Genomic DNA, 13,825 nt, shown 5'->3' with positions numbered 1-13,825 from the left:
CTAACAGTCCTTTACATAGACACAGAAACAACCATTGCAATTGGATAATGGAACTCACTGGGATGAGCTTGCTTTATGCAGGTCTGCATCGCGTAGGCCTATGCAACTGTAAGTAGAAAGCAACACAGTCAATCTAGTCAAGGTAGTCTAGCCAGCCGGAAGAGAGTGGAGTGGTGCGGCGAGGTGCTTGTTGACGGCCTGCGCAACTTGTGACTTCCGTGAATCTGATTGGCCAAGACACATAACAGAAAGCACAGAACCAGCACCTCTTTGAAAAAATAAAGGACATATGGGGCCTAAATTGTGCACGAGATGACAAACCCAGTCTCTCGAGTCATACAGCTCAAGACCAAGTTGAGTCACAAGTCATAGAAGCTCAAGTCGAAGTCAAGTAGCAAGTGTTTTTTCTATTTTTCAAGTCAAGTCTCAAGTAGAACAATTTGTGACTTGAGTGGTACTCGAGTCCATGTCACGTGACTCGATTCCACATCTCTGCTATTCTCTATATAATGCCTGGGCTCTGGTCAAAAATGGTGAACTACGTAGGCTGGGAATAGTGTGCAGTTTGGGACTGAGAGAGAGAGACACACTGAGAGAGAGACACAGAGAGAGACACAGAGAGAGAGACACAGAGAGAGACACTGAGAGAGACACTGAGAGAGAAACACAGAGAGAGACACTGAGAGAGACTCTGAGAGAGAGACACAGAGAGAGAAACACTGAGAAAGAGACACAGAGACACAGAGAGAGACACAGAGAGAGAGACACTGAGAGACACACTGAGAGAGACTCTGAGAGAGAGACACAGAGAGAGAGAGACACTGAGAGACACAGAGAGAGACACGGAGAGAGAGACACAAATCCAATTTTGATAAACTCCCATATCTACTGGGTGAAATTCCACAGTGTGCCATCAGAGCAGCAAGATTTGTGACCTGTTGCCACAAGAAAAGGGCAACCAGTGAAGAACAAACACCATTGTAAATACAACCCATATTTATGCTTATTTATTTTCCCTTGTGTACTTTAACCATTTGTACATTGTTACAACATGGTATATATATATATAATATGACATTTCTAATGTCTTTATTGTTTTGAAACTTCTGTATGTGTCATGTTTACTGTTCATTTTTATTGTTTATTTCACTTTTGTATATTATCTACCTCACTTGCTTTGGCAATGTTAACACATGTTTCCCATACCAATAAAGCCCCTTGAATTGAATTGACACGGAGAGAGACACGGAGAGAGCGACACAGAGAGAGAGAGACAGAGAGAGAGACAGAGAGAGAGAGAGAGAGAGAGAGAGAGAGAGAGAGACTGAGAGACACAGAGAGAGCCACAGAGAGAGAGACACGAAGAGAGACACGGAGAGAGACACGATGAGAGCGACACAGAGAGAGACACAGAGAGAGAGACACAGAGAGAGACACTGAGAGAGAGACACTGAAAGACACAGAGAGAGACACGGAGAGAGAGAGACACAGAGAGAGAGAGACCCCTGAGAGAGAGACACTGAGAGAGACACTGAGAGAGACACAGAGAGACACTGAGAGAGAGAGAGAGAGAGAGAGAGAGAGAGAGACACTGAGAGAGAGAGAGAGAGAGAGAGAGAGACAGAGAGAGAGAGAGAGAGAGAGAGAGAGAGAGAGAGAGAGAGAGAGAGAGAGAGACACTGAAAGAGAGACACTGAGAGAGAGACACTGAAAGACACAGAGAGAGACACGGAGAGAGAGACACAGAGAGAGAGACCACTGAGAGACACAGAGAGAGAGACACAGAGAGAGACAGAGAGAGAGACACACAGAGAGAGACACTGTGAGAGAGACACAGAGAGAGACACTGGGAGAGAGACACTGAGAGAGAGAGACACTGAGAGAGAGACTCAGAGAGACACAAAGAGAGACACAGAGAGAGAGACTCCTGAGAGAGAGACACAGAGAGAGAGAGAGACACTGAGAGAGAGACACAGAGAGAGACACTGAGAGAGAGACACTGAGAGAGAGACACAGAGAGAGAGAGACACTGAGAGAGAGACTCAGAGAGACACAAAGAGAGACACTGAGAGAGACACAGAGAGAGAGAGAGACACAGAGAGAGACACAGAGAGAGAGAGAGACACTAAGAGAGACACAGAGAGAGACACAGAGAGAGACACAGAGAGAAAGACACAGAGAGAGAGACACACAGAGAGAGAAACACAGAGAGACACTGAGAGAGACACAGAGAGAGAGAGAGACACTAAGAGAGACACAGAGAGAGACACAGAGAGAGACACAGAGAGAGAGACACAGAGAGAGAGACACACAGAGAGAGAGACACAGAGAGACACAGAGAGAGACACAGAGAGAGACCCCCGAGAGAGAGACACTGAGAGAGAGACACAGAGAGACACAGAGAGAGCATCATCATGTCTTTCAGTAAAGTACATCAAGTGGTTTGGGTTCTCCAGAACAGATACACCGACGACAATGACTATTTGCAAATGTATTTCTTTCACACAGGCTACAACAAACCTGTTGCTTTCCAGACGTTCTGGGGGACATACCGTATAAAACCATCAAATGCTGTTAACTCTACATAACAATACTTTGTAACACTAAAATTGACCTGCCATATTATATCCTTCCTTGCCATTTTCTATTCTACGGGTATTCTATTCAATGTTATATGTTCAACTAGCCTACCATGTTTTATGTTCAACTAGACTACCATGTTTTATGTTCAACTAGACTACCATGTTTTATGTTCAACTAGACTACCATGTTTTATGTTCAACTAGACTACCATGTTTTATGTTCAACTAGACTACCATGTTTTATGTTCAACTAGACTACCATGTTTTATGTTCAACTAGACTACCATGTTTTATGTTCAACTAGACTACCATGTTTTATGTTCAACTAGACTACCATGTTTTATGTTCAACTAGACTACAGTGAAAAGAGATACCAAACTTATTTCAAGATTAACGTGAATCATACTAGACAATGTGAATATTTGTATTCTTACCAGAGAAAGCGAACACAGCCTTGTACAGAATGCCTTATATAGACACACCATTTGACACATTCTCTCTCTCAATTCAATTCAATTCAAGTGGCTTTATTGACATGGGAGACATATGTTGTAGAAAATAAAGTAGAAAAGTAGGAAATAAACAAAAGTGAAATAAACAATCAAATTTAACAGTAAACATTACATTCACACAAGTTCCGAAATAATAAAGACATTTCAAATGTCATATTATATATATATATATATATATATATATATATATATATATATATATATATATATACAGTGTTGTAATGATGTGAAAATGGTTAAAATACAAAAGGGAAAATAAATAAACATAAATATGGGTTGTATTTACAATGGTGTTTGTTCTTCACTGGTTGCCCCTTTCTTGTGTGTAACAGGCCACAAATCTTGCTGCTGTGATGGCACACTGTGGAATTTCACCCAGTAGATATGGGAGTTTATCAAAATTTGATTCGTTTTCAAATTCTCTGTTGATCTGTGTAATCTGAGGGAAATATGTGTCTCTAATATGGTCATACATTTGGCAGGAGGTTAGGAAGTACAGCTCAGTTTCCACCTCATTTTGTTGGCAGTGAGCACATAGCCTGTCTTCTCTTGAGAGCCAGGTCTGCCTACGGCGGCCTTTCTCAATAGCAAGGCTATGATCACTGAGTCTGTACATAGTCTAAGCTTTCCTTAAGTTTGGATCAGTCATGTTTAGGGCCAAATAGCATTCTAGTTTCCTCTGTTTTTTTGTGAATTCTTTCCAATGTGTCAAGTCTCTTTTTGTTTTCTCATGATTTGGTTGGGTCTAATTGTGCTGCTGTCCTGGGGCTCTGTGGGGTGTGTTTGTGTTTGTGAACAGAGCCCCAGGACCAGCTTGCTTAGGGGACTCTTCTTCAGGTTTATCTCTCTGTAGGTGATGGCTTTGTTATGGACGGTTTGGGAATCACATTCTTTTAGGTGGTTGTAGAATTCAACGTCTCTTTTCTGGATTTTGATAATTAGTGGGTTTCTCTCTGTCTCTGTCTCTCTCTGTCTCTCTCTAATTAATACTTCAACGAGTTCCAAAGTGTATGGCGAGCCCAAGGCTATTCTACACAAAACAATGTGCTCCAATCAAAGGAAACCGCTCTGTCAAGCTGTTCGCTAAAGTTGACTTGTCAGCCAGAGAGAGCCGGGAGCGAGGACTATTTTCTCTTCATTGTGGCTCTGCTGATCTAAGAGTCAAAGGGTAGGCTGATCCCAGATCTGTTGTACTCAGATCAACTGAGCTGATCCCAGATCTGTTGTACTCAGATCAACAGAGCCCCAAAGGTAGGCTGATCCCAGATCTGTTGTACTCAGATCAGCAGAGCCACAAAGGTAGGCTGATCCCAGATCTGTTGTACTCAGATCAACAGAGCCCCAAAGGTAGGCTGATCCCAGATCTGTTGTACTCAGATCAGCAGAGCCACAAAGGTAGGCTGATCCCAGATCTGTTGTACTCAGATCAACAGAGCCCCAAAGGTAGGCTGATCCCAGATCTGTTGTACTCAGATCAACAGAGCCCCAAAGGTAGGCTGATCCCAGATCTGTTGTACTCAGATCAACAGAGCCCCAAAGGTAGGCTGATCCCAGATCTGTTGTACTCAGATCAGCAGAGCCCCAAAGGTAGGCTGATCCCAGATCTGTTGTACTCAGATCAGCAGAGCCACAAAGGTAGGCTGATCCCAGATCTGTTGTACTCAGATCAGCAGAGCCACAAAGGTAGGCTGATCCCAGATCTGTTGTACTCAGATCAGCAGAGCCACAAAGGTAGGCTGATTCCAGATCATCTTCGTGCTCAGATGCTCAGTTACTGGAGAACTTTGCTGCAATGCAGGACATTTAAAACTTGTAGTGTGTTTGAGGTTTAAAAAGGCTTCCGAAGATTGTAATTTCCACATCGAAATTTCTGACAATTTTCCTTACACAAAACGTATAAACCCTTACAAAAGTGCTATAGGTGTTACTACAGACAAGTGTTCATTGCAGGCTGTGCCACAAGCGGCAGTGGCCGGGAGTCCCATAGGACAGTGCACAATTGGCCCAGCATCGTCCGGGTTAAGGGAGGGTTTGGCCCGGTGGGCCTTTACTTGGCTCATTGCGCTCTAGCGACTCCTTCTGGTGGGCCTTGGGGCTGACCTCTGTCGCCAGTTGAACGGTGTTTCCTCTGATACATTGGTGCGGCTGGCTTCCAGGTTAAACTGGTGGGTGTTAAAACTTCTTTGGGATCGGAGTCCCTTCCACGGGACGGTTGAGCTAACGTAGGCTAATGCTATTAGCATGAAGTTGTACGTAACAAGAAAATTTCCCGTGACGTAGACATATCTGATATTGGCAGAAATCTTAAATTCTTGTTAATCTAACCACTGTCTAATTTACAGAAGCTATTACAGTGAAAGAATGCCATGATATTGTTTGAGGAGATTGCACAGTTTTGAAAATGAAAAGTTATTATTAAACAAATTAGGCGCATTTGGGCAGTCTTAATACAACATTTTGAACAGGAATGCAATGGTTGATTGGATCAGTCTAAAACTTTACACGCACACTGTTTCCATCTAGTGACAAAAATCTAAATTGCAGCTGCACTGGAATAATATTTTTTTTGTATTATCTTTTACCAGATCTATTCTCCTACATTCCTTCAAAGTGTTTCCTTTCAAATGGTACCAAGACTTTGCATATCCTTGCTTCAAGGCCTGAGTTACAGGCAGTTAGATTTGGGTATGTCATTTTAGGAGAAAATTGAAAACAAGGTGCGGATCCTTAAGAGCTTTTAAGGAGTATGATGAGGCGGGTCATGTTTTCAGGGGGACGCATGACTCCCATGCCCGTTGGGGAGTTTAAGCGATGAGACAAGATTTAAAAAAATGGTATAAAAAAAGAATAAAATAAATAAGTGCCCATTAAATATAATCCACATAATTATTAACATGCCCTGTTGCTGCAGGATTATTTTCCTGCTGAAGAAAACTGGCTCAAATGAAGAATTAATACCTGTAGATGTGAAAATTATTCTTTAAATGAGGCAATCTGAATGAAAAACATCAACTTAATATGCGCTCTGTATATCACTTTGTTGACCTGTAATGTGTGTGTGTGTGTGTGTGTGTGTGTGAGACCCTTCATATACAGCACAGTGCAACAGAACATATTAGGATAGATCGTAGATAGAACCAATTACAGGTATCTCATACTGAACTGCCAGTCTGTCTGTCTGTCTGTCTGTCTGTCTGTCTGTCTGTCTGTCTGTCTGTCTGTCTGTCTGTCTGTCTGTCTGTCTGACAGCTACACAACTGGCTAGTTTTCTACACGTGAAATCTTCATAATAGATTGTATGACAGTATACCCACTGACTATATAGACAGAACACGAGGTAGAATAGTGGTCTGTTAAATAGCACGGGCTGAAGTAGGAATAGAAATCCACTCTTGTTGGCTTGGTAATTACAACTCCAAATCAATTCCAAACCCAGAGCACTTCAAAACATAACAATAGGCATGATGACATAATTAGTCCAAACAACATTATTACTATCTCCTAAATACCAATAGGCTACAACATGTTGCAGAAGCTTATCAACAATATCAACAGTCATTGCATGCTGTAAACCTAACTTCGTGTTGCTTGTCCATAGACTCACGGTGCTGAAGTTGCGAGGCCCGCATAGCTCTCCCTGGAAGCGGCAGTAAAGCAGCATCTCCTCCATCTGGTGGCCGAGGCGGTCCAGGAGCTGCTGCATGGACGGCTGAGACTCCAGGGGAGGCGGCAAAAAGTGGTTGAAGTCCAGGATCCGAGAGAGCGGAGACCAGGGCAGCTCGTTGCTGCTACTGATGTCATGGTCGGTTCCGGGTGTGAGCGCGTCCCTGGCGCTGGGGGACACTTGCCAGTTCCTCCCTAGAAGTCCTAACCACCTTCCCGCGCTGAATATGTCCGGTTTCTTCATGCGACGTGGTAAGAGGAGGTTCTGGTTACAGATGGTCACAGCGGGGAAAACAAGACGTTTGGCGTACACCATATGCGCCTTGGTGTGCACCGGAGAGGAAAGCAGGTACCGGACCCGGTTTGAGGACCAGGTGAAGAGGAGCGCGAGAGCTGTGAGGAAAGCCAACAGCCAGGCGAGCCTTCGGGGGTAGGAGCCGCTCAGAAATACATGTCTCAGGCCGTGGAAAGTGGTGTGTTTCAGGAACAGCTTCCCGGCTTCCGCGACAGAGCCCGGCGTTCTGCTGGCTTTCGGTACCGAATCGCACTGACACATTTTGGAGAGATAGGCTAGGGAGTGTAAGGATTAAGACCGACACGACCACCGCTGATGGGCTGGCATCAGTCCCGGTCCCGCATTGACCATGGAGTCAAAGCCCCAATCCAGATAGATCTGTCTGTCTGTCAATTACTTATTGTTGTGAGAGTCATCCAGTGAAATCTTTGTGCTGGTTAGAACGCGCGCTATTCTCTCCTGAGCTCAAGCGCTGAGCTCTTTCTATTGAGAGTCTGCCAGTAGGAGGCTGTGCCTGTGAGGCTGTGAGAGGTGCTCACTGCTCGTCTTCTGTCACCATATAGGAAGAGAGAACGCTCCCTATTCCCGGGGTAGCCCAGGTATAAGGTATCCAAGTTGTTCAAGATTATTAAATGTCGCGTCTCCGGTGCAGTTGGAGGACCGAATAAAGTGTATGTCACGTGCGGTTTGAACAACCCATTCCAATTCAGAGAAACAAACGGGTCATCATATGACAACATCGCACTGCATGCAAAGGACACACATCCCCATCCCTGCTTCATCCCTCATTCCTTCTTCATCCCTCCAGAATGTTCTATTGTGTTATTGACTGTACGTTTGTTTATGTGTAACTCTGTGTTGTTGTTTTTGTTGCACAGCTTTGCTTTATCTTGGCCAGGTTGCAGTTGTAAATGAGAACTTGTTCTCAACTGGCCTACCTGGTTAAATAAAGGTGAAATAAATACAAATAAAATCCCCCATCCCTCTACCCCCTATTCCTCCTTCATCCCACCGTTCCTTCTCCATCCCTCCTTCATCTCTCCATCCCTTCTCCATCCCTCCTTCATCTCCCCATCATCTCTCTATCCCTCCTTCATCTCTCCATCCCTCCTTCATCTCTCCATCCCTTCTCCATCCCTCCTTCATCTCTCCATCCCTCCTTCATCTCTCCATCCCATCTCCATCCCTCCTTCATCTCTCCATCCATCCCTCCTTCATCTCTCCATCCCACCGTTCCTTCTCCATCCCTCCTTCATCTCTCCATCCCTCCTTCATCTCTCCATCCCTCCTTCATCTCTCCATCCCTCCTTCATCTCTCCATCCCTCCTCTCATCCCTTCTCCATCCCTCCTTCATCTCCCCTCCTTCTTCTCCATCCCTCCTTCTCCATCCCTCCTTCATCTCTCCATCCCTCCTTCATCTCTCCATCCCTCCTTCATCTCTCCATCCCTCCTTCATCTCTCCATCCCTCCTTCTCTCCATCCCTCCTTCATCTCTCCATCCCTCCTTCATCTCTCCATCCCTTCTCCATCCCTCCTTCATCTCTCCATCCCTCTCCATCCCTCCTTCATCTCTCCATCCCTTCTCCATCCCTCCTTCATCTCTCCATCCCTTCTCCATCCCTCCTTCATCTCTCCATCCCTCCTTCATCTCTCCATCCCTTCTCCATCCCTCCTTCATCTCTCCATCCCTCCTTCATCTCTCCATCATCTCTCCATCCCTCCTTCATCTCTCCATCCCTCCTTCATCTCTCCATCCCTCCTTCATCTCCATCCATCCCTCCTTCATCTCTCCATCCCTCCTTCATCTCTCCATCCCTCCTTCTCTCACCCCTCCTTCATCTCTCCATCCCTCCTTCATCTCTCCATCCCTCCTTCATCTCTCCATCCCACCATCCCTCCTTCATCTCTCCATCCCTTCTCCATCCCTCCTTCATCTCTCCATCCCTCCTTCATCTCTCCATCCCTCCTTCATCTCTCCATCCCTTCTCCATCCCTCCTTCATCTCTCCATCCCTCCTTCATCTCTCCATCCCTCCATCCCTCCTTCATCTCTCCATCCCTCCTTCATCTCTCCATCCCTCCATCCCTCCTTCATCTCTCCATCCCTCCTTCATCTCTCCATCCCTTCTCCATCCCTCCTTCATCTCTCCATCCCTCCTTCATCTCTCCATCCCTTCTCCACCCCTCCTTCATCTCTCTATCCCTCCTTCATCTCTCCATCCCTCATCTCTCCATCCCACCATCCCTCCTTCATCTCTCCCTCCTTCATCTCTCCATCCCACCATCCCTCCTTCATCTCTATCCCTCCTTCATCTCTCCATCCCTTCTCCATCCCTCCTTCATCTCTCCATCTCTCCTTCATCTCTCCATCCCTTCTCCATCCCTCCTTCATCTCTCCATCATCTCTATCCCTCCTTCATCTCTCCATCCCACCATCCCTTCATCTCCCTCCTTCATCCTCCATCCCTTCTCCATCCCTCCTTCATCTCTCCATCCCACCATCCTCCTTCATCTCTCTATCTCTCTCCATCCCACCATCCTCCTTCATCTCCCTCCTTCATCCCATCCCTCCATCCCTCCTTCATCTCTCATCTCTATCCCTCCTTCATCTCTCCATCCCACCATCCCTCCTTCATCTCTCTATCCCTCCTTCATCTCTCCATCCCTTCTCCATCCCTCCTTCATCTCTCCATCTCCCTCCTTCATCTCTCCCCTCCTTCATCTCTCCATCCCACCATCCCTCCTTCATCCCTCCTTTCATCTCTCCATCCCTTCTCCATCCCTCCTTCATCTCTCCATCTCTCCTTCATCCTCCATCCCTTCTCCATCCCTCCTTCATCTCTCCATCATCTCTCTATCCCTCCTTCATCCTACCCCTTCTTCATCTCTCCATCCCACCATCCCTCCTTCATCTCTATCCCTCTCCATCCCCATCCCTTCTCCATCCCTCCTTCATCTCTCCATCCCACCATCCCTCCTTCATCTCTCCATCTCTCCTTCATCTCTCCATCCCACCATCCCTCCTTCATCTCTCCATTCCTTCTCCATCCTTTCATCCCCCATTCATCCAGGCCATCATTCATCCCTCCATCATCTTCCTTTAACTCTACATACATACATTTTTCATTTCCAAAAGCTCCGTTCCTTCTCCTTCTCCTTGTAGGTTTTAGTTACATACCATAATCATTTCTCATTCCAATTAGTGAACTCACTCTATAGACACCTTTCTCTTTAAATCCTTGGACTTGTTGAAACATTTTATTTTGTTCATATTCAAAGACAACAACTTTATCCAGTTCTTATTCACGGCATTTTCCCACAACACATATTTCACACTCCAGCTTAACAACTCTTCTTACATACCACACATGTCTTTCCCTCTATCTAGCCAACTCCAACTTTTAGAACAAGGAAAATCACATACATTGTACTGTTCCCAATGCTTTGTCTGTTGCTAAGAGGTCATTGGCAGAAATCTTTAATTCCATCACAGTGAATTAATGTACACCACAGGAGGTTGGTGACACCTGAATTGGGGAGGACAGGCTTGTGGTAATAACTGGAGCGGAGTCAGTGGAATGGTATCATGTACATTAAACACATGGTCTCCAGGTCTTTGATGCCATTCCATCTGCTCCGTTCCAGACATTATTATAAGCCGTTCTCCCCTCAGCAGCCTCCACTGACATACATTAACACTAACAAACCCAACACTACCCCTGACCTCAACACAACACTACCCCTGACCTCAACACAACACTACCCCTGACCTCAACACAACACTACCCCTGACCTCAACACAACACTACCCCTGACCTCAACACAACACCACCCCTGACCTCAACACAACACTACCCCTGACCTCAACACAACACTACCCCTGACCTCAACACAACACTACCCCTGACCTCAACACAACACTACCCCTGACCTCAACACAACACTACCCCTGACCTCAACACAACACCACCCCTGACCTCAACACAACACTACCCCTGACCTCAACACAACACCACCCCTGACCTCAACACAACACCACCCCTGACCTCAACACAACACTACCCCTGACCTCAACACAACACTACCCCTGACCTCAACACAACACTACCCCTGACCTCAACACAACACTACCCCTGACCTCAACACAACACTACCCCTGACCTCAACACAACACTACCCCTGACCTCAACACAACACCACCCCTGACCTCAACACAACACTACCCTGACCTCAACACAACACCACCCCTGACCTCAACACAACACTACCCCTGACCTCAACACAACACCACCCCTGACCTCAACACAACACTACCCCTGACCTCAACACAACACTACCCCTGACCTCAACACAACACTACCCCTGACCTCAACACAACACCCTGACCTCAACACAACACTACCCCTGACCTCAACACAACACTACCCCCTGACCTCAACACAACACTACCCCTGACCTCCCACTGACCTCAACACAACACTACCCCTGACCTCAACACAACACTACCCCTGACCTCAACACAACACTATCCCTGACACAACACAACACCCCCTGACCTCAACACAACACTACCCCTGACCTCAACACAACACTATCCCTGACCACAACACAACACTATCCCTGACCACAACACTACCCCTGACCTCAACACAACACTACCCCTGACCTCAACACAACACTACCCCTGACCTCAACACAACACTACCCCCTGACCTCAACACAACACCACCCTGACCTCAACACAACACTGACCTCAACACAACACCACCCCTGACCTCAACACAACACTACCCCTGACCTGACCTCAACACAACACTACCCCTGACCTCAACACAACACTACCCCTGACCTCAACACAACACTACCCCTGACCAACACAACACTGACCACAACACTACCCCCTGACCTCAACACAACACTACCCCTGACCTCAACACAACACTACCCCTGACCTCAACACAACACTACCCCTGACCTCAACACAACACTACCCCCTCAACACAACACTCCCCTGACCTCAACACAACACTATCCCTGACCACAACACAACCCCCTGACCTCAACACAACACTACACCTCAACACAACACTATCCCTGACCACAACACAACACTATCCCTGACCACAACACTACCCCTGACCTCAACACACTCAACACAACACTACCCCTGACCTCAACACAACACTATCCCTGACCACAACACTACCCCCTGACCTCAACACAACACTACCCCTGACCTCAACACAACACTATCCCTGACCACAACACTACCCCTGACCTCAACACAACACTACCCCTGACCTCAACACAACACTACCCCTGACCACAACACTACCCCTGACCTCAACACAACATGCATACCATTAGTACAGCCCAATGTAGGTGTTGTTCCTTTTTCTAAATATATAAGTGGGCTATACCACAAGACTCGTATCCAAATGTTTCTTGATGACATAGCCTGGTTCCTCTCTAGGTTTCTTCCTAGGTTTTGGCCTTTCTAGGGAGTTTTTCCTAGCCACTGTGCTTCTACACCTGCATTGCTTGCTGTTTGGGGTTTTAGGCTTGGTTTCTGTACAGCACTTTGAGATATCAGCTGATGTACGAAGCGCTATATAAATATATTTGATTTGATTTGACGTGCCGTGTATAACACACACAGAGGAGAGAACACTCCCCTGGGACTAACAGGTAGACAAGTGTTAGGTGAAAGTGTTTGGGTATCAAGTACGACTGATTTAATTATTATTATCATATTTTTTGTTGTTGTTACACCCATCTGATCTTTCTGATCAGAATGTGGTTTGATGATAGTAGTTGCTTTTATTTTTTAAATGTACTTTTAAAAAAATCAAAAAAATCCTTTGATATTTTCTTATAAAACATCACCAAAGTGGGTTTTCCTTTTTAATAAGGTTTAGAGTACCTTCTTCTTTCTATGGTGTCACTAACGGTTTATGTGATCTGAGAACTGGTCTGCACAGTCTGAAATGCCCGTCACCAGACCTGGGTTCAAATAGTATTTTAAATCATTTCAAATACTTTAGCTGGGCTTGATAAAACTTGTCTGGCTTAATGGAATCAATTGAATAGTTGCAAAAGTGTAAACCCCATTCACTGGTCACTCCAGGCACGCTAAAGCAAACTATCAAACGTGTTGAATAGTATTTGAATCCAGGTCTGGCCATTACAGAGACATTCACCTGACATTTGTGCTCCGGGACATTGGCTGGTGACGGTGAGGGAGTTGTTTCATGCTTGAATGGGTATCCATTGTGAAGTGTTTAGACTCAAGGTGGATGTCAGTCGGGCTTCAACTAGCTTTGTCAAGTATTTCTGACTGCGTGTGTGTGTGTGTGTGTTCAGAGTCTGTGACCCTTACAAAGTCATCTGGCAGGCATGTCAGACCTGTATGTGTGTGCATATATACTCCATTCACTCAAGTCAACCTCTCTTCCCTGTTTGCTACAGCATATCAAAGTCCATTTAAAGACATTACGTGTTTTTTTTCTTTAATCCACTTCAAAATGACATGTGATTAATCATCTGGACTGTAGGAGTGTGTCTACATTGAATGTAAAAAATGAAAACGTGGTATTTACAGGATTTGTATCCCAGTAATCGGTTTCTCCTTGGTTTAATGAAACGCTACAATATGATGTATCATGGAGGCTGGGTTTGTATAGTGAACTACAATATGATGTATCATGGAGGCTGGGTTTGTATAGGGAACTACAATATGATGTATCATGGAGGCTAGGTTTGTATAGGGAACT

The 13,825-nt window shown here is 45.6% G+C and overlaps 1 protein-coding gene across 4 annotated transcripts in view; it reads right to left on the bottom strand.

Moving 5' to 3' along the window:
- The window catches only part of asic1b (acid-sensing (proton-gated) ion channel 1b), a 438,689-nt gene that overhangs the window by 74,262 nt on the left and 350,602 nt on the right, over positions 1–13,825 (bottom strand). Inside the window, exon 1 of one of the 4 annotated variants that reach the window (XM_052474066.1) lies at positions 6,699–7,873. The exons of the other annotated variants lie outside the window; for them this stretch is intronic. Coding sequence (XP_052330026.1) covers positions 6,699–7,313 — 615 coding nt within the window. The 5' untranslated portion in view covers positions 7,314–7,873. Of the gene's footprint in view, positions 1–6,698; positions 7,874–13,825 lie in introns of those variants that run through there. 4 annotated transcript variants of the gene reach the window in all.

Source organism: Oncorhynchus keta, chromosome 21 (genome assembly GCF_023373465.1).
Source record: "Oncorhynchus keta strain PuntledgeMale-10-30-2019 chromosome 21, Oket_V2, whole genome shotgun sequence".
NCBI classification, from domain to species: domain Eukaryota; kingdom Metazoa; phylum Chordata; class Actinopteri; order Salmoniformes; family Salmonidae; genus Oncorhynchus; species Oncorhynchus keta.
Note: the sequence above shows the minus strand (reverse complement) of the source record. Positions and strands in the feature narration are given on the sequence as shown.